This window comes from Centruroides vittatus, unplaced genomic scaffold (genome assembly GCF_030686945.1).
Source record: "Centruroides vittatus isolate TY-2023 unplaced genomic scaffold, ASM3068694v2 contig_424, whole genome shotgun sequence".
Lineage (NCBI taxonomy): Eukaryota > Metazoa > Arthropoda > Arachnida > Scorpiones > Buthidae > Centruroides > Centruroides vittatus.
In genome coordinates this window covers 343,560-364,797 of record NW_027122230.1, presented here as the reverse complement: position 1 = coordinate 364,797, position 21,238 = coordinate 343,560, and the positions used below count along the sequence as shown (strand labels likewise).

Genomic DNA, 21,238 nt, shown 5'->3' with positions numbered 1-21,238 from the left:
CTTTGCAAGCCGAATTTGCAAAAACAAAAAACCTTTCAAGAACAACATTGGTGGGGAATTCTGAAGAAAAAGAGGAAATTAAATTTTTTCTTGGGTCTTCTTCGCGGCTGTCTCGAAAATACCAGAGAAAGTCGCCGTACAAAGATATTGAAGATGCTCTGGTTCGTTGGCTAAAGCAAATTCGTTCGTCGAATCTTCCTGTTTCAGGGCCGATACTGAAACAAAAAGCGATGGAAATCGCTGACTTACTTGGAGTAGAAAGCTATTTTAATACCAGAGATGGATGATCAGAGATACATTGTATTTTTTTCAACTTTATTTTAGTCGTCACATCGGATAACTCGATACATTTCCACTTCCCCTTGGAGTGTCGACTTATGTAATACATAAGTCCACATAGACTTATGTATTACATTCGTTTTTAAAGACTTGGTGAAACTTAGATTATGAAATGTAAAAAATTGATGGAACAAGTTTGCAAATTGACGGGATTGCTTGGGTTTCTTTAACTTTTTGAATATTAGTTTGAATTTTAGTTGAATCATTGTTCAGAATCTGACACTCGATAAAATGGTATTGCCTGGTAATGTAGTTAATAGAAGCTGGCTGGAATCTTAACATTTAGATATTGATGCTACTAAAACTTCACAAAACGGATGTTTTTCTTTTTTGAATCTTACCTTGAAATCACATTCCTAAAAGTAGATTATATTTACATGTAAACACAATTTCGATTCAAGTAAGAGTTTCTAACACAGATTATAATATTTAAAAATTTAGTATAAAATTGATTTGAATTTAAGATATCTAATTTCTATTGTAAAGAATGTCGTGATTCTTAAACATATCCTTAAAACTAGGTGTGGATACATCTGAATCATCAATTTATATTCAATCGAATACATTTAGAAATGTATTCAAGTTAATATATAGTTACAATTTTTTCAAATTACAGCACAAAAAGTACACAAACACAAAAACCCACTATCGTCCGACTGTCATTCCTTCATCTCGAGAATGGAGTTACAATAGATTAAAGCCGAGACCACATATAGAAGGCTTAAAGACAGGATTCACCCGAATAACTATATACGAACGTCTAGTGCAAACCGGAAGTCACGTTTCTTCAACCTAACAGGATAGATAACCGGCATGGCACTATATTCTTACAGGGTGGTGGCTTGCTCCCGTACATCGTACTTTTCGTGTAATGTATGGGGTCAAGCCCCTACTAATTTGAGGTGGAGAGCGTATATTTTAAATTAAATAGATTAAAAATATGATAAATATTTACTCGGCTGCAATTTTAATTGCGACATGGTCACAATAAATATTTGCGCGTTTATAGAAAGTTTAACCCAAGAGTCACCAAACTTTTTTGATCGTCGACCCCCTACAAGATTTCGAAACCTCACATCGCCCACCACCAAAAAGTTTGCATTATTTTCATTTATTGTATATTTATTAATAACTTTTGTAACTGACAATCAGTGAGACGGATAAGCTTGATCCTTAGGATTCCCTTATCTTAGCTTAAGCTTGATAATCGACCTCGTATTCATAAGCTTGATAATCGACCTCGGGGGTCGATATCGACCACTTTGGCGACCCGCTTCTAAAAAGTTATCGAATGTGTTGGTTTTACTTGTAGGCTTAATATATAAGATCAGAATTTTAAGTAGAAATGTAGAATTATAACAATTTAAAACAAGATTTTTACCGATTATAAATCTGTTACGATTTATTAATATTACGTAATTCTAGAGAGATTATTCCAGCATATTTCATTATCTAAATGAAAGTTAGTTTGATTCGGCAGTATCGTCATATTAGAGATAACACGGGGAATTCCGAATTTAAACTATTGTATTATTAAACGGTTTGATAAGAATCATTGATTAATTTTTTCGAGCGATGACGGATGCAATCATAACATTAATTCCTGTTGTATGTGAGAATATCCTCGAATTTTACAAATTAGGAAATAAAAATTAATCCAAAATAAATTTCTTTCTTCTTCCGGAATTTCGATTAGAAAATTCAAGCATTTATCTCAAACGAAAAGTAATCATATTTTCTTTTTTAAAATTTAACTGGATAAAATTGTCGGGTAATTTCTAATGATAAACTATGAACATACGTAGATTATTTATGTATTGAATAAAATAATTTAATAAATTATAAACGTTTGCAAAGTTAGGCAGGAAAAGTATTAAGTGTAATCGTTTTATTAAAATAACATCTTAGAAATATAATATATAAGTATATATATATATACTGATCATTTTATAATCGTAATAAAACGAAACGCCAGATGGCGATGATTTCGCTAACGACACAATATTTACGACAGGATAAACATCTACATGTCTTGCGCAATTAAAGTCGATTTTATCTTGTTAACAATAATATAAAACTTCAAGCCAAATAATAATATAATTTTTCTGTCAATTATTTCTTCCCACGCCAAACGAAAAAAACAACTTTTCGAAACTCTTGGGACGAATTAAAAGAAAATTACTTCCGTACCTGTGCATACAAAATTAACAAGTTAATGTGGATGAATAATTTCACAACTGTATATGTGTATACAGTATATACGTATATATAGCCTATGTACAGTACATTCTACTTAAACCTTTTAACAATGTATTTTTTTTTTAATTTGTTTCCTATTTCTGATAAATGGCTGACGTCTGAAAAATTAATTATCATCAGTTTAAAAACTGATGATAATTAATTTTTTAAGAGCAATTAAATATAACGTCGTAAGGTTAATTTGTCTCGTTCCGGTATTAAAGTATCTGAAAACATGAAAAACTATTTCTAGTCAAATATATTTTCGGTAGATTTTAAATATTTAAGCAGCGGAACGTCATTAAAACAGGTGTATTATGACAACAGGTTAGGTCATTGTGAAAACTGCAGAGTAACCGAGAAATATTGCGTAAATCCTTACGTTTAATCAAAATAGTTGAAGAAATGCGTAAATGTTTATATTATTTTTAAAGATATTTATATATAAATATTACGCGTCATTTAACATTTTTAAAAAGCACCGTACGGTAGTAACGATAAAATTTCAAAGAAAAAAAAGACGACGATATTGGGTTAACGGTAGTTGTTCCTGAACGATAACCGTCGACGCAGGCGCAATAGACATCTAAAAGGGACCGACGTACTGTACATGTAATGACGTATTCTATCAGACGGAGGTGAACAGCTGGGTGGCTAGCGCTTTTCTTTGCTGGTGTGGAATGTAGTTGACGTGATTGACGTTTAGTTTTTTCAGCACTGACAATGTTGTGTTTTAAGTACATATTCTTCGTTTTAAACTTTCTGTTATTTGTAAGTATTCGTTTTTGCGTTTTGGTTCGATTTTTGCATTTTTACTTGACGTTTAATAAACACCAATGTCGATCGCCTAGCACCAGTGACTGGTGTCGTTTGTATTCTTAGAATAATAATAATATCGTTAAAGTCGTCGAGACGTAAATAGTACCGAAGGCCATTAATGTTGACGTCGTTAAACGTCATATTTTGTACGTTTATAAATGCAAGTTTTTCCTTTTTCTATTTTTTATCCGTTAAAATTGTCGAATTTGTTTTTACACCACTGCCTACTCATTTACGTGCCATGCTTTATATTAGGATGTTAACTCGCAGCTGTTAACATTGACAATCGTTGCTACTTGTATGTTTTAAATTAGGAAATGGCTATTATAACAATACTAAGAGATATTACGGACCGATTAGAATTTTATCGAGTGTATTGTCTAGATATACTCAGTTAACGCATTAAAAAAATCTTAATTATTTGACTGTCGTTCGTGGAATATTTTTAATGAATTAAGCTACAAGAAGCGAATAAGTAAGTACTGCTTTGGCGACAAAATGTTGACACTTTTTTACTTATCAATGTGAAACGAAATCGTTGATAGAGGTTCAATTAAATGAACCAGAAATCATTTTGATTATAAAATGCGCATTCCCGAATTAATTTTATCAAAATTTATACGAAACAAAATTGTTTTATATCTTATTCGAGTTATATTAAAAATACGGCACTTAGAAGTATTAATTAACAAAAAGTTCATGTTAAAATTACTTTTAATTTTACTAATTAAGGTCGATTAGTATACAATTTTGCTGGTCTTTCTATGCTCCAGTAACTTTAGACCTCGAGCATTTTTTAAGACTATACAAATTTTATCGTTATATTTTAAAGTTCATCTATTTTAGGAAATACGATCTTTTTCGCTACGAAATTTTGCTTATCGTCCATCCGTTGAATATGACGTTTCGAGTCAGAAAATGCAATTATGACTTGCATTGACCATGCAAAAAAAATTGTCATCAATCATACACAAAACGAAATCGGTTTTCGTGCAATAGAAAGTTCTTATTTTTCCGATATTACCTTTAAAAAGGTAGAAAACCACGGTCACTCTTATGTAGTATATTAAAATTGTGTTGTACAATTATCAAAGTGTATTTCTATCAGTGCTTCGATAGTATTTCCAGCGTGTTTTTATTGTATGATATTATGGCCATTAAAGCATTTAGGTCGGACGATTGAACCGTATTTTTAAAATGGTTGATAGGTTACGTTCCGGTCCAGATATTTACGAAATCGATATCAACTTGTGTACGTAAAATTATCTATGGGATTTCAATACGTACTTTAAGGAAAGCTTATCGAAGTGGAGACTATTTAAGTGTCTTCGTTATTCCTTATTCTAATTAAACAGGAAATTTTAATAATATTTCGGAAGAAAATTAAGTAATTAACCAAGCTATAACAAACATTTGGGCGTATTCGCTGAATTAAAATTAGAAATGACCGAAATTAATGCCGTAAACTTTTTAAATATTTTATTATAATTTAGACGATGAGAAGTTGGCGTGAAAGTATTTGTAACCTTGACCTATCTCTAAAATAATGTTTGATTTTTATGCTAATGCGAAGTTAATAAACACAGCGGTAATAATAATTTTATACAAAATAATATTTTGATATATGATTTTAATGCATATTTTTAGCAGGATGTACAGTACTATCGGTCATTTATATTTTTAGTTTAGCGTTGGTAGTGTCGGGTGTCCTTTACACTCGTGTAAGGAACAACAACCGTCAAACGTTTTATAAAATTTTCTTGTCTTGTTTAAGGTAAATTTAGCACACATTTAAACGTAAGATTTAGTTGAATTATTTTTAAATGTTTTTAAAAACATTTACTGTTACCTTTAAAAATTAAAATGGAAATTGGTGGCGATTATAGTATATAGTTACAAAGTGATTTAATTTTAGGAGCTCGTGTTAAATATTTTAATATGCAATAATTTATTCAAATGTATCTAATGTCTGCTATATTTCAATTTAAAACGCTTACTTAATATAGCCTATAAATAATAATTATTCGTCAGTCTAAATAATACGTGATTTATCTCTATTGAAAATAATTTATATTAATAGATTAAGATTTTAAACAACGTTATGAAATTATAATGCAGAACTTTTAAAATCAATTTTAAATGTTTAATAAAATTAAAGAAAATTAACTTCTATTTTGGAAGTACGAATTGGAAATCAAATAAACTCGATAAATTTCAAAATTAAGAAATTTGAGGGATAATTAAGAAAAACTATAAACGAAAGTGCGTTTTTTAAAGAGGAAATTGAAAAGATGGTCGGAAACGAAAACGTAAAAATGGAAAATGAAGTAGGCCATTGTAATAAAGGAAATCAACAAAAATAGAATTAAATGGACTCTCGACCTTTTGTATTTTAAAATGACTCAAAAATTTCCGTAAATATGAAAATATTGAATAACATTTTCCAGTTATAAATATACTTCGAAGATTTGAACTTTATTTGGTGAAGTTTCTTGTTCTGTATTTTTTATATTACAGATTGAGAAATCGCTACCAATCTTTTGTCGACCCAGTTTGTGGGCCCTTGTCCAAAGATAAGTTCTATTCTGCGTGACCCGGATTTTCTGAAATGCTGGGCAAGTTCAAAAATCTGGAGTGAAAATTGCACTAGTTAATGCTTATTTCACGCTAAATTTCTAAAGATCTACGAACCTTTCGACATATTAATCTACGTCTGAAATATTTTAAATTGTTGTTAATCCTTTAATTTTCGGTAAATCTTTTGAAATCAATTTATTACGGTCAAAAAGTCAGAGTTAGTTCGTATTTGAACTACGTGATTAAAGAAATCAGGTTATACAAAATAGGAAATTAAGAGGAGAAATTAAAATATTTTTAAATCTAAATTTTAAACGAAATTTTACAATGTAAATATTGTAAATAGGCATATAAATTTATTAATTTCAATTTTCCTAGTGTCTTGGATTGGCTATAGCGGGGATTGGAATATGGACGTTAAACGACCCAAACTTTTTGAAATATCAACTTAATCTACCGATTGACGAATTTCACAGCACCGCTTATATAATTATTGTTGTCGGATTTGTTTTGGTTATCATTGGTTTTGTGGGATGTTGCGGAGCAATATTGGATAATGCTTGCTTGTTATGCTTGGTAAGTGTTAAAGTTCATTTATTTTCGATTTAATAGTAAAATAATCCAATTTTGTCAAATTTAACTACCCAAACTTATATCGGTAAACTTAAATTCGACGGGTAATTAACGTGTAAATAGGGTGAACTCTCTTTAGTGTCACCTATCCGTCAGCGCGATCAGCTTTGAATGTCCTTCCAGAAATATTTAGTTTTGTGCAGCGTTTCTCAACCTGTGGTCCGCGGACCATCCGTGGCAAGTGATGATGGCACGGATGGTTCGTAGGCAACTTAAAAGTAAGTAGTTGCATAATTATATCATATTATTTAATACGGAGCTAAAATTAGCTATATTTTCCGGATATAATCACTTTTATGACCACTGAAAGGGTTTTTTTGGACGAATAAACCGAAATGTTATGTACTACAGTACTTCGAGTTCAAGAATTAGGCGGAGACTCCACTAGCGTTAAAAACGAGCGTAAAACCCACGCCATAATTACTTTTAAACACGTGACTGATATTTTATGTCGAGCGGGTCGTAAAACGAGTCGAGCAGTGTTTGACTTTCGACTCGAATACGTCCGTAAAACGGTACCATCAACCGATCGGAAGTCAGTAGAATCTACGTCATTGTGGTATGGTGCGAAGATTGGGGAAACGAGCTTTCATGTACATTCTCTCATGGCTACTTCGTAAAGATCTAAAATAGATCTGGAAAGACTTATCGAAAACATCCGATACATCCGATTCTTACCTGTGTTACAAGATAACCTTGTAACACAGGTAAGAATCTTGATAGTACCCCTTCCAAGTAACAAGCGTATATGGACGGCCAAAGGAAAAATCCTTCAATTTAGATAAGTATATAATAAAAAAGCTAAGCGTATAAGTGCAATGTAGTATCTTAATAATATGATGATAAAAGTTGATATATGAAAGTAAACATATTATTTTTACTACATTTGTAATTAGGTATAGTACAGAAAAAATTTCAGAATATAAACATTGTCTTTATACGGATGTATCACGTATACAACCGTAACTTCTATAGTACCGTCGAAGTAAAAACTTGGCTAGTGGAAACGGACCTTTCCCGCAAACGCAAATAGGTCAGGTGATTAAAAGTATTTACGGCCAGGGTTTTTACGCTAGTGGAGTCTCGGCCTTACTCAAAAGACGATTAATTCTTATATATTTTATTTAAATGCAATTCTTGCCGATTCCTTTTCAGTAAAGGCGTTGCATAAATGGTGTCTGTAATACTGACAGAGGTGTAACAAAAATAAGGCAAACATAACTTAAGGTTCGTAGAATTCTTTTCAGATATTTTACTGGTCATTGGGCTTAAAACGGTTGAGAAACGCTGGTTTAATGTATATTTCACTGCGAGTAAGCCTAGAAATGCACGTGCGTTTTCTGTGGCGTGAAAGTGCATTTACTTTATTAGGCCTAAAATAAGCCTGGTTGAATGTTTAAAATTATTTGATAACTTTTACGCGCATTAGTATTAATAACTGTTTCACTTTACTGACTAATTGCGTGAAAGAAAATTACTCCTGGGCTAAGGAGTTGCCGACAAGGTTATCGGTAACCTTCAACATTTTTCTGCTCCGAAGTGCGTGTTTGCGTGCGTATGGGTATACGTATATAATAATATCGGACAATACCCATCACCCTTCCGTTTACCTGCCAAAATTTATATCAAGAGTCACGGCAGTGGCTCCCCGCCAAGTAAAAAAGTCACACACTGGAATGAGAATTGCGGATTTTCTGCCCAAATACACGAAGTAATTCTGAGTATCTCGTTCGAAAGAAAATTGCTTTCTTAGGGAGAGTGCAAAATTTCAAGATTTTCTATAAAGCGGTTGCCGAAATATAAGCAATCCAAAAGAGCAAAATTCGCCAAAAAGCTATTTTTTCTTCTTATTTTTATCCGACACTGCAACCGCTCGTAGGAAAATACTTCTAGGTCTATACAGCTAAAGTTTTAAACTAAAGTCTTTCTGGTTATCAGGCAGGTGCTGGCGAACTTTCGAGTGAATAGGTCAAAGTTCACGGGGTTTCCCATAGAGCTAATTTGTTTTACGGCTTAATTTTATGCTTATAAAGATAAATTTGCATGGAAAGGAATGAATTTTATTGAAAATGTTACTGGGAATTACGAAAGCTGAAATTTATGACAATTAAAACTTTTTATATCGTATTTTTCTAAACGGCGCATGGAATGCGTCGGTCGACCAGCTCCGACCGATCTTGCTTGCCTTCACGTAATAACACAATTATTAAACAATTGATATCCAAACAAAAACATCTGAGATGTAAAAAAGTTCGCCTAGTAAAAGTTGATGACAATTTAGATCATCACGGTCATAAGTTTTCTTAGGAATTTTTCTTTGATAAAGATAAACTTGGCACTTGGAAGGGGTACTATCAAGATTCTTACCTGTGTTACAAGGTTATCTTGTAACACAGGTAAGAATCGGATGTATCGGATGTTTTCGATAAGTCTTTCCAGATCTATTTTAGATCTTTACGAAGTAGCCATGAGAGAATGTACATGAAAGCTCGTTTCCCCAATCTTCGCACCATTATTTTCTACATTTCTCTTCCATGCTTTCGTAAAGTATCAACAAAACACAAAATATGTAAATTTTCCTGATTATTCAAAATTATGCAAGTATACGAAACTTAAAAACCTATTATTCTATATTTTATTTTGTGATATTTTGTACTAAATTATTAACTTGTTAAATTTTATTTCAAATTTTTGTTTTTGTTTACCCCCTTGTAACGAACTAAGATTCATGCAATAAAGATTGATTGATAATCTTCGTTACACCGGACACTCTTTTATTACGCACTTACTACACTTACTATTTATTACACACTTATTATTAGTGTTTATATATTCTATTATTAATAAAAAAATTTTTAAGTGACATTATTTTAGATTTTTATTGAAGCGACTTATTGAAATGGGGTCCTAATTTTAACTTTATCTAGGGTTTTCTAGAGGCTTAATCCGGCACTGTTTGAAGTAATTATAATTATTTTTTTACTTTAAATTCAATTAAAAAATTGGAATTTTTTAAAAATAAATTCCAACCATCAGATTATATGATATATGCTTCTTATAACTTTCTAAAATTTTTAACATAGCCTGATATCTTTAACTGTTCTATTTTGAACGCTTGTGTTATTGCACAAAAAATTTCTAGCTTTTTTTAGCGTAGAATGTAGCGCATTACTTTCAGCTTTATTTTGAACAGCGTGTATATAAAAAAACTGGCAAATTTCGAATTGTTATATATTGCTGTATTATAATTGACTTAGCTTTAAAGTACGGACGTAAAACCAAAATATAAACTGATTTAAAGTAGGATCCTCGGTCGTCATTTGTGAATTAATATTCTTCTGTCTAATTTAGATAATTAAAATCTGATCTAAAAGGAGATACTTCTATTACATTTCCTTATCTCTATCCTGTACACGATAAGCCGTTATTTTCTTTTAAATGCGGTTGACTTTTTAGATATCATTATTGTTTTCTTCGTATCTAGTAGAAATCATTGATATCTTTCCGGGTTACTCGATCTATCTTTATCTAGATTTGGCATAACGGACGAATTAATAGACGAACCATTCAGTTGTCTTGTACTTATTTAAATCGATATTTTATTTAAAATAAACGATCGAATTAAATAATGACAAATCTAGGGATATTCAGTGACAATTAGTCTGCTCTATTCTACGTTGCAATACAACAGTTGTTTGCGCTCTTCTCTGGCGTTATAGAATTTTTATTCTGTTTGGATCTTTTCATTGAAAGATTCGCGGTCTTTTTTGATGATTCTTTGTTAAATAATTATTACGTCGATAGTCAACAAACTTTTGCTTAAAAAATAGCAGAGCATTATTGTACTTTATATAATAATTACACACGATGATATGTTTTATCCGTATTGTTATCCCTTTATAAAAAAAAACAATGTATGTTACTAATCATCCCTTTATTAATGAGTACGAACCGACAGTAACATTACTTATTTCGATTTTATATCATTGTTTAATCCAACCTGGTGGAATCTATAAACAAGTAGTTCGACTCCGATCTTTCCTCTTTAAAATGTCACACTAAGATTCCTTTTGTAAGAAAGACACTATCGGGTTTCAACACGAATATATTTCTATCTTGAGGAAACCGTGTTTTGTATTTTCTTTTCTTTTCTTTCGAAGACACAATGTAGTGACGTAAACTTAAACACTGGGCGAATTTTTCATCCTTTAATATACCGAATAAAAAGGATGAAAAATTCGCCCAGTGTTTAAGTTTACGTCACTACATTGTGTCTTCGAAAGAAAAGAAAAGAAAAAAAAAACGAATATATTTATGTAAAATTTCTCTATAAGAACGTTATGTAGAGGCTTGCGGTTCTGTAATTATATTTGTTTAAATTATAAAAGCTGTTTTCCGTAAGTATAGAGCCGACGTATGCCATGCACATAACTTTGGGGTGAAATGGCCTTTACAGGTAAATATCATTTTGATATCTAATTTTATCCAAGAGTTCGTTTTCCCAACGTATCTTTAGATACTAATTAAAGAGTATTTTTCGTACTTCACATTTTACCCATAGTAAAATCTGAGGTCCGAGTGCCCGATTTTGAAGGCATCTTACGACTCAGACTCAAAAACACTATTTTAAATTACTGTAGTACGTAATTAGATTTTATATTAATATGGCGTAACTAGGAATTTAAAATAATATGCAGTAACTTTTAAGTGAGAAGACGGAGAGCATTTCTGCTATACCACCGATGACTGACGGCCGGATGGCTGAGCGGTGAAGGTAATAGCCTACAGCTCTGGGGATCCGGGATCGAATCCAGACGGTTTGAAAAATCCACAGAAATTTTTCGGAGGTGGTCCGTCCGGATACGCCGGGTCTCATCCCTCACCACCCGGCCGAACCCATAATGGGCCTGCTAAAGAGGCCCTTTTATTTCCCACAGGGTGGAGAGTTTAAAAAAACACCGATGACTGACTGCTAACGTCCGACCAAACTTATCTGTAAGTTCAACTTATCAGTGGCTACGTTCACGTTAATTTTGGGTCACGTAACTGGCGTTCTGTAGTGTCAATCCGAATTAATAATAAATACAGGGAGTTCTCACTTGAGTCGTCTCGATAAGCTTCTTGGAAACTGCGGCGTTAAGCAAAAACAAAACTAATTTTACCATAACCTAAATATTATAAAACAGTTATAATTCCGTTAATAATATTTTAACTGGATTGTGTTTGCAACCATTACATTTATTTTCTACCCAGTACGATAAGTTTTACTGTTTATAAAGAAAATTTAACGACGATAATTGTAAACGATTACAAATGTATTGTACTCTTATCTTTCCATAACGACGTTAAGTGACGACTACCTTTTTAATGAATGCAATCTGTTGTCAACAGGAAACAACGAAGTAAATTATTTCATTATGTGACGTATTGTACGTTTTAATTATTTTCCTTCTTTTTTATTAAAACAAGCTAAGAAGAGCGAGCAATTATTTATTGTGACATCATCTCAATGCCGGCTGCAATTTTTAATCATATTTTTAATTTAATTTAAAGTATATGCCTTCCACCTCAAATTAGTAGTGGCTTGCCCCTACATCATACTTTTCTGTTAGCAACGGAGTCATGCCGGTCATCTATCTAACACTTTTCGGGTAAAAAACTTCGAATTGAAATAACGTGACTTCCGGTTTATACCAGACGTTCGTATGTAGTTAGTCGGGGCTGCTGTCCCCAAGGTTTCCATATCTCGTCTTGTCTTTCATATATACAACTCTGTTCTCTAGATTAAGGAAAGACCGACGAACGAACGACAGTGAAAATTTATAGGTTTTCAATTTTTTCGAATGGCAGACCAAAGATAATCTAGATAATACATTAGAACGTTTTATCTTTTGCATCTATACTATAGGTCAGTGTTTCCCGACCTTAGTATACACAAAATGCTTTCAGCAAGTACAGGGAAGTAAGTTGTAATGGCTGTCAAATGTTATTTTAAATTGGCAATTTTTTTAAATTTTCATGTTTACACTTAAGCGATTCACACTTTTCTATATTCAACTTAGTAAAACTTGCTAACTTTAATGGTTATACGAACTTTGATACATCTTTCTGTAAATCTGAGCTTTCTGTTACCAAATTAAGGGTCGTAGTACTTAAATTACAAAATTATAATAAAAAATGAATGACTTCCAAGCAATCGTCAAAATCTATTTGACAATATTCTTTAAGAATTTTAAATTTATTAACATTTATGAATACAGAATGTTTAAAGCTATTTGCAATTTTTTGGACTGCAATTGGAAAAAGTAGACCTATAAATTCCCACTGTTGTCAGTCCGTCCGGCTGTCTTTCCTTAATCTCGAGAACGGAGTTAGATAAATTAAATCCGAGACCAGATTTGGAAGCCTTGGAGCAGGAGGCCCGATTAACTATATTCCAAAGTTTGGTCTGAACCGAAAGTCACGTTATTTCAATTCAAAAATTTTCTCCAGAAAGGTCTTAAATAGATGACTGGCACGACTTCATTGCTAACGGAAAAGTATGATGTACAGAGGCAAGCCACTACTCATTTAAGGTGTAGAGCATATATTTTAAATTAAATAAATTTAAAATATTGTCACAGTGCCGGGCTGCAAATTTTAATGTCATGATAAAATCTCAACGAGCAATTATTTATTAATTTCACTGTTCTATTTTTATAATTCAGTGTTTTTTCGTTTATTTTTCTTGCCGTTTCCTTACGAAATACAATGATCTGTTGCAATGATTCTCTGAAAGAACCAAATAACATCACTGATATGTTTATTTCACACTGATTCGTGAGTGCGATTCGCTAACAAAAAGCCAAGCGAATTTCACGTCATTAGTGACGTCGTTTCCGGGGAAGATTGTGGGTTTAGCGAATCGCTCTGGCAATTCGACATCTCGAACTTTCCGCTAGTGAAAAATTATTTCCAGAAACCAGAAAGGCAGATATGTAAATAGCGAGTAACCGAGGATTTATAACGGCGTAAAGAGGGGAAAATTTGAGACTTCAGCACGAACAATTTTTGACCGAAATAAGCAATGCTTTATTTTTTGTTTTCTCTTTTAAATAAATTGATGCAAGACGATAGCAATATTACTAACTCGCGGTCATCAGCCATTTTGTCGAAACGCCGTTTACCCTCTCTGGCAATCGATTGGTTATACTTTTCGGCGTTTTCGAGTGAAAAATTCCTTTTCGCGTATCGTTTTCTATACCAAAAGCTGCGCGAACTCTTCTATAAGAATCAACGCAGAACAGATTTCTAATACGCATCCTGCCGACCGTAAACGGTGTTATGTCGTTGACGGTGTCGTCACCGCCACATCCTCTGGTGATTGTCGTACGCTGTGAATACTCTTAACAGAAAAATATGGGCGCGTCGGTGATCGTTATATTTTGAATGTTGGAACGAAATAGAATTTCGGCGACCTGTCGAAAGAGTGCCTAATGCTTTCACCGTATAATTAAACTCCGCTTTTAGGTTTTCATTGATTCCCGGAAAGCCATCTTTGTATTTTTCGTAAGCTCGGTGTCGTAAATTGAAACGAAGATTCCGAAAGACGTTCGAACCATAAAATATCGTAAAAATAAAAAAAAATTAACACTAAAGTGCCATATTTAAATCATAATACAAAATTTATAGCAGTTATAAAAGCGACATCAAATGTGTGATTTTTTTTTTAAGCAGTGTTCTTCAATCTTGGGTCTACGAAATTTTATAGTAACAAAATAATAAGACTTTAAACTTAAATAAAAACTGTTTGTATTAATTATATTTTTTATTATTGGAGTTGTTTAAATAAAGTTCAGTATCAATCGATATTTTATTAAAATTATTATATAATATTATAATTACTATATAATAAGAATAATTAAAAAAAATTGTAAAATACTTAAGTTTATGCACGATAGTTATCAGTCTCGTGATAATTTTCTTAACCCTTACACCCCTGCTGTTGCACTTAGTAGGCGTCACTTGCTTATTAGTGATATGTAGCAAAACTTCTTATTTTATTGCAATTGTGCATGTTATCTTTTTTTATTATTTCGTATTGTTGCGGTATTTCTTTTGTAAAATTTTAAACCCCACAAATGAAGAAAGAGTCAAACAGCAAAACCTTTTAAACTTTGTAAGAAGAGACAAGGACAATATTTAAGTGAAAAGTAGTGATGATACTGAAAGTATGCCAAGTACTGCAAGATTAGAAGAAACGAAGAAAAGGAAATACTGCATGTTGATACTTCGGAATATGCAATACAAACCAAACGAAAAAATAGGTAATTCTGTTAGGCATTACGATAAGGGGTATTTAAAACGTTGTTTTATTGGCTACGTTCAGAAGACTCAACAGTTGCAACTGAGCAAATCGGTAGCTGTTACGTACCAATCTGGATCTGCTGAACGATTAGTGACGTATGCTTTGAAACAGGAAATTGGTAGCACTAGAAGTAGCTTCCGCTTTCACGTATTCAAACTTTTTGTTTAAAGAAGGAGATAGCAACTGCGTTTGCTTTGGACGATATCAATCGGAACATCCGTCACATCGAAATTTGAAAGACATATATAGTGATTCTTAACATCTCATTTAATATCCAAAATTTTGTTCCCGTAGAACGTCGAGAATTAATCCAATTCATAAAATCACAGTTGATTCCTAATACCCAGCTATCATTATTTACTGTTTATGATTTATGCTTATTCTATCGTTAAAGCGAGAAATTTGGATTTATTAAAGTTTTAATAACAACGAAATAAAAACAAACGAAAATTTAACTTTTATTAGGCTTACAATTTAAATTATCGTCATAATAAAAATTAAAAAAACTGATAAATTGTTTTGCAAAAATAACGATAATAAATATAAATTTTTGTTTTATATTAGAGTATTGTCATGAAAAATTATATTTTCTTAAATTAATGGCGCATTAATGCTGTAATGAACGCCTTTTATATTCGTATATAATAATTGTATCTCCTTGTATGGGCGCAGCCATCTTTGATCACTTACAACTAGCAAAAGGTAGCGTAAATGAAAGATGCTACAAATGTGACGTCAAAAAACCGAACATGTTCCGAAACAGAGCTGCAGTAAAGGGCGTCCAGCAGAAAAATACTCAACCGCTCCGGAACTATTGAGTCTGCTGAATGCAGCGGACAGCAGACTCAACAGTGAACTATCGCCACGTCCTTTATGTACAGTACTATGTTCCGAAATTCTGTCAAATGACGCTATGAAACCTTCGAATAGCTAAAACAAACAAACAAAAAAATTATTTACGATTGCAGAGGAATCAGTAAAGCCTTGTGATACAAGAAATTTTGGATTATTTATCGTAGAAAAATTACAAGAAATAATAACACTGTTTGTTTTCTATCGTTCTTTGAATGACATAAATTTTTCAATAATATAAATATGTGAAGTATGTAAAAAAGTATAAAGCAACAATACGTATTTTCAAACTTGCGTAATTCCGAATATTTCTTTTCACAATAAAGATAGAAATAAAAAATTTCTGATAACCAACCCTGTAACACGTTTAAAACTATTGAAATAGGGTTTATTATATTGAAATATTTGTTATTTTCTGACCTTAAACTGAATTATACTATAAGTCATTGAACTTTTTTGAAAGATTACGTGATCAGATAAAAATTCAGAAAAATCAAATGATGACTAGCAGCTGCTTCAAGCGCTGCTAGTCATCGTTTGATTGTTCTGCTAAAATAATAATGAAATGTTATAAAACAAGATTTGAATACGAAAAATCTTTTAAACTAATTTTATAAATGCACTAATTATAAAAAATTTTATTGTATAAAATTGTATTGATATATTTATTTATGAATTTTATACATTCTAAGTATATTTTTAACTATTATTTTACGTTCCCGGCTGTTAAATATAACAAAGGGAAGGCATAGCGATCGGTCAAACTTTTGATCAGTTCTAGTTTAATGCTAAAGTGTGATATTTAAAAAAAAAAAAAAAAAAAAAAAAAAAGGGAAAAATAGAACAGCTATAAATATTTTAATGTAAAATCTCTTATATGTATAAAATTACGCATATATTTTGATATTTTTATTGTGTAGTTTTTTAAAATTGTACAGTATTTACATGTGATGTAAAGATGATGTAGAAATCAATTTCCAACAATTTCAATTTTTTGTTTTTGTTTTTTTAATTTTAAACACGTATGCGTTTGGGTATTTATATGTGAGTATATCTACGCATATGTATTTTTAAAATAAAAATAAAGAAATCTGTAATTTTGAATTAAAAAATATTACAGTAATTTTTATCTTACAATTTTTTTTTTTTTTACTTTTTCGAAGAACATAAAGTATTAAAAATTTTACAATAATTAAGGACTTTTATTCTTGTAACTAAAAAATATCATAAGTATTTTCTTTAATTTTCCGAAAGAACTATCTCGAAAATTTAATAAAAACTGTCGCTTTTACATAAATGCATTGATATGAATGCCCACGTATAAATCATTCGTTTATTTACTCCGGAATGAAAGAATGACTGAAGACGGATCACGTCACTCATCCATAATTTCAATTTGGATAGAAGTGTATATCTGTAATTAATAGGCTGGGCAATTTTGGATAGAGATCGAGAGGTTAGAAACAGAGAGGAGATTATACGAATTTATGTAAAATGTAATTTGGCAATTTAAACACGAATCGTACTACAAAGTTTGAAAACGTTACTTTCGTAACGATACAAATAGGCTTTGCATAAATTAATTTTCGTTTGTTCCCTTTATCACTTAATTTCGTTAACTAGACAAAACATTGAAACTGGACTACCTTAATCAATAATAAAAAAAATTTTGAAAAAGTGTGAACTTGGGTGAATATAACCCACTGAATTGGTAAAAAGGCATCATGTAACGTTCATTTTTTTTTTTTTGAAAAGTGTTTCTAAAGATTAGAATAAATTGATTTCGATAGTAACAAGCTATATTACAATAGTACATTATTTTCTAAATTCTTTATAGAATTTAGAAAATATTATATTTTAAAATTTAATTTGTTCTGCTTAAACTGAAATGTTATAAAACAAGATTTGAATACAAAAATCTTTTAAAATTTTAATTTTATAAATGCACTAATTATAAAAAAGTTTATTGTATAAAATGTATTAATATATTTATTTATGAATTTTATACATTCTAAGTATAATATTTTTAACTATCATTTTATTTTCCCGGCTGTTAAATATAACAAAGGGAAGTATAACGATCGGTCAAAATATGACTCCCCTCTCTAGATTCCTAAATTTTTGGGCTCGGGACACCTTGAAACGTCGAGGAATGAAAAAAACATTCAGGGTTTTTTTTTCTGTACGTTTGGATGGATGTGTGTGGATGATTTTGTTTACCCTCTTTCAAGCTAAATAACGCTTGTGGTATTTATTGGAAATTTTTCAAATTTTGCAGAGAGGTTGGCGTATTAATGGAATACCCTAAAATTAAGGTTTTTCATTTTATCATAGTTAAAAATATAACAAGGTTTTTTGATAAAATGATAAAAGAGGGCGCCACCAAATTTTGCCGGAAAAAGTTAAGCAACTTGTTGCTGAATTTTTTGAATGTGTTATGTTTAGAAACTTTGCTAATTCGTTATTTTCTATTCTCTTACAGTTTAGTACAGTGATGATATTTCTTCTGTTGCTGGGTGCTGCCGCTGCACTTGTGATTTGGATAGGCTTACATAATACTACGGTAAGTAAGCCTAATTCCTCAATTAATGTGTATTGCATTAAAAGAATATAAACCTAAATAAATTCTTTAAACAATAAAAATTATCGAACTGAAATTTAAATCGTTCGTTTTTCATTAGGAAATTAACCAGATTATGAAATGTTTAAATTTTAAAAGGAGCGTATTGAATTTTAAAAATTGAAGCTTGTTGATATTTAATATAATAACTGTACATTTTTTATTTTCTAGGTGAGAGGACATCTAGAAAGAGAAATGTTTAAAAAGCTGCAAAATACGGATTTTTTTACTTTCGTAGAAAAAAATGTAAGTACAATTTAATACGAACTTTCATCGTATTTAATTGCTTAAAATTCTTTCACTTTAATTTTTTTTGCTGTGTTTACCTTCGAAGAATATAAATTATTCGGGACATGTGTAATGGATACATTTCCTAAGAAACATAAGATATAATAATAATAATTAATAAAACAAAACAGATTTGAACACTTAGGTTATTTCAGAAGTTGATTCTGACATATTATAATCTTAAATCTATATTATATATTATATATACTGTATTATAAGTATGATATAGATTTAAATATAATTTATTTTTTAAGGTATAAAGCAATATAATAATGTATAATGGACTACTATTGTGAATTGTCTAATTGCACTTACCTCCCACGGACAGACAATAAAAATAGCATGTTTCATTTACAATTATTGAGAATAAGTTATAATAAGTTAGAGATATCTGGTATATATATGAAAAATGATAATGATAGATGATATTGAACATTACCCATTTCTACTAATCCTTTTAGAGGGGGTTTAATCGATGTTTTTTAAAGGGTGAGATTTAAAAAGCATTCTGTTTTAATAACGAATTTATTAGGTTTTTACAATATAAATATACAAAGTTACACAATACTGTAGACTAAAAAGAAACTGAACGAGTTTGAAATAAATGTTTTTTTACTTTCATTTTTGTAAATGATAAAGTTAAACCCATGCCTTGCAATACATTTATCTATAAAAGTTTTATTTTAATGCATTATAAAGCTTTCTATTAGATAACTAGAATTACTATACAACGGGCCATTCAAGGATTTAGTTCTGTGTGATTACAAAAGTAAATCCCTAAATCATAACAATAAACCGATAAAAATTTCCGTGTAATTTGTACTAAATGAGAAGTATTCTTTCTTTCAAAAGTAATCGGGTTTTAATGAAATAGTGCCTGTGACGATGTTTAGACTTGAGAATTTTATTAGATTTTATTAATTTAATAATAATAATTTCAAAATTTCAAAATTTATTTTTCAGCTTCAGTTGTTTTTAATGTTAGTTCTCAGTTATATTTTTATTCATTTAGCGATGTCTTAAGCATATATTACGTAATCAAAACATCAATTTAAATTTGAATTTACAAATGTAAGATAATTTTTTTTTAGTATTCTGTAAAACAAAGCCAACAACAATAGCAGATACTGACATTTTTTAAAAATATTATTGGTTTATTTCATCATAAATGAGTAAAGAATCGATCATATTAAATTAATGTAACAAGGTATAGTTCTAAAATTCGATATACTGTATTAACAACGAAGACATTATTGTCATAAGTTCGATTATAGAATACAAAGAATTACACAACTACACAAATTTGTATTCGGAAAGTTGAATGAGTTAAAGGATGACGTGAACTCTGAATAGCTACTTCCTGAAACCTGGATATTTAATGGCGGATAACGTAGTGGAACATAATTAGCGATCTGTAAGATTCCGTGCAGATTTAACTAGGTCATTTTAATATCATCTGCTTTATTTTGAAATAAAATGTTCAAACTTTAATTCAAAAATAAATTTATTAAACGTGTTGATTTAATATTGCAGCTAAAATGTTGCGGAGTTAAAGGCCAAGAAGATTATAAGGGTGAAATACCAGAAAGTTGCAAAGACAACGGAATTATTTATAAAGAGGTAATTATTGTGTAAAAAGTGTCCTTAACTGTGAGGAATGAATAAACAAATTTAATTTATTTCAGGGATGTCTGAGGAGAATGGAGATTTTATTGAAAGAAAAAGCAGCCATTTTGGGGGGCATGTCGGCTACTATAGCAATACTAGCGGTAAATATTCTACATTCACTATACAAAAAAAAACAAATTATTTAATGTAATATTCATATTTAAAGAATTTAATTAAATTTAATTAAATATTGAAGTTATGGAATGTTGAATATAATTAATTTTTTTTTTATTTGGTAGATTATTGCCAGTATAATAGCAATTACAATAATGTGTGCCGTGAGGAGAACGTCGAAGGCCATTGTGTGAAATTTCACACTAGTCACATGCTCAATAGTCACATATTATCCTCGTAAAAGTATTTTGTATATATATATATATAATATAAAAATAAATGCTGGTCAGAATTGATTGAATTAAACAGATTCATAAAAAGTTATTATCGATTATCTAATTCTATAATCGATAAGTTAATCTTTTATTGTACATAATTCTTATTGTTTTAATTTTGGAATGTTTAATTTTTGTATTTTTATATATTCTATATATAATTATAGAAAATTTATAATTAAAAAAAGCACTATATAAAGATACGCATTGTATATAGTAGTATAAACCTCCGCATATAATTTGTATATTTATTCGAGAAGAATTGTTAATAAAATTGTATTTTTATATTATAAATAAAACTTGTGTTAAGAAAACGTCAATCGATTTATTTAACCAAGTGTTCATTTTGTCGATCGTAACGCCATCTGTTATTTTGTTTGTTACGTTGAAATTAAAGTACAAAGACAAATAACCTTGATTATTCATTACAATATAGTTTTTATATTTTTGTTATTACCGGAGCGTTTC

The 21,238-nt window shown here is 30.5% G+C and overlaps 1 protein-coding gene across 1 annotated transcript; it reads left to right on the top strand.

The window, feature by feature from the left end:
- The first annotated feature begins 3,187 nt into the window (after positions 1–3,187).
- LOC136976759 (23 kDa integral membrane protein-like) lies at positions 3,188–21,056 on the top strand. The gene is made up of 7 exons (XM_067272118.1): positions 3,188–3,348; positions 6,352–6,549; positions 18,288–18,368; positions 18,597–18,671; positions 20,247–20,333; positions 20,399–20,482; positions 20,621–21,056. Exons 1-7 carry the CDS (start codon positions 3,301–3,303, stop codon positions 20,687–20,689), a joined length of 642 nt encoding a protein of 213 aa, XP_067128219.1. The 5' UTR covers positions 3,188–3,300; the 3' UTR covers positions 20,690–21,056.
- The last annotated feature ends 182 nt before the right edge of the window (positions 21,057–21,238 follow it).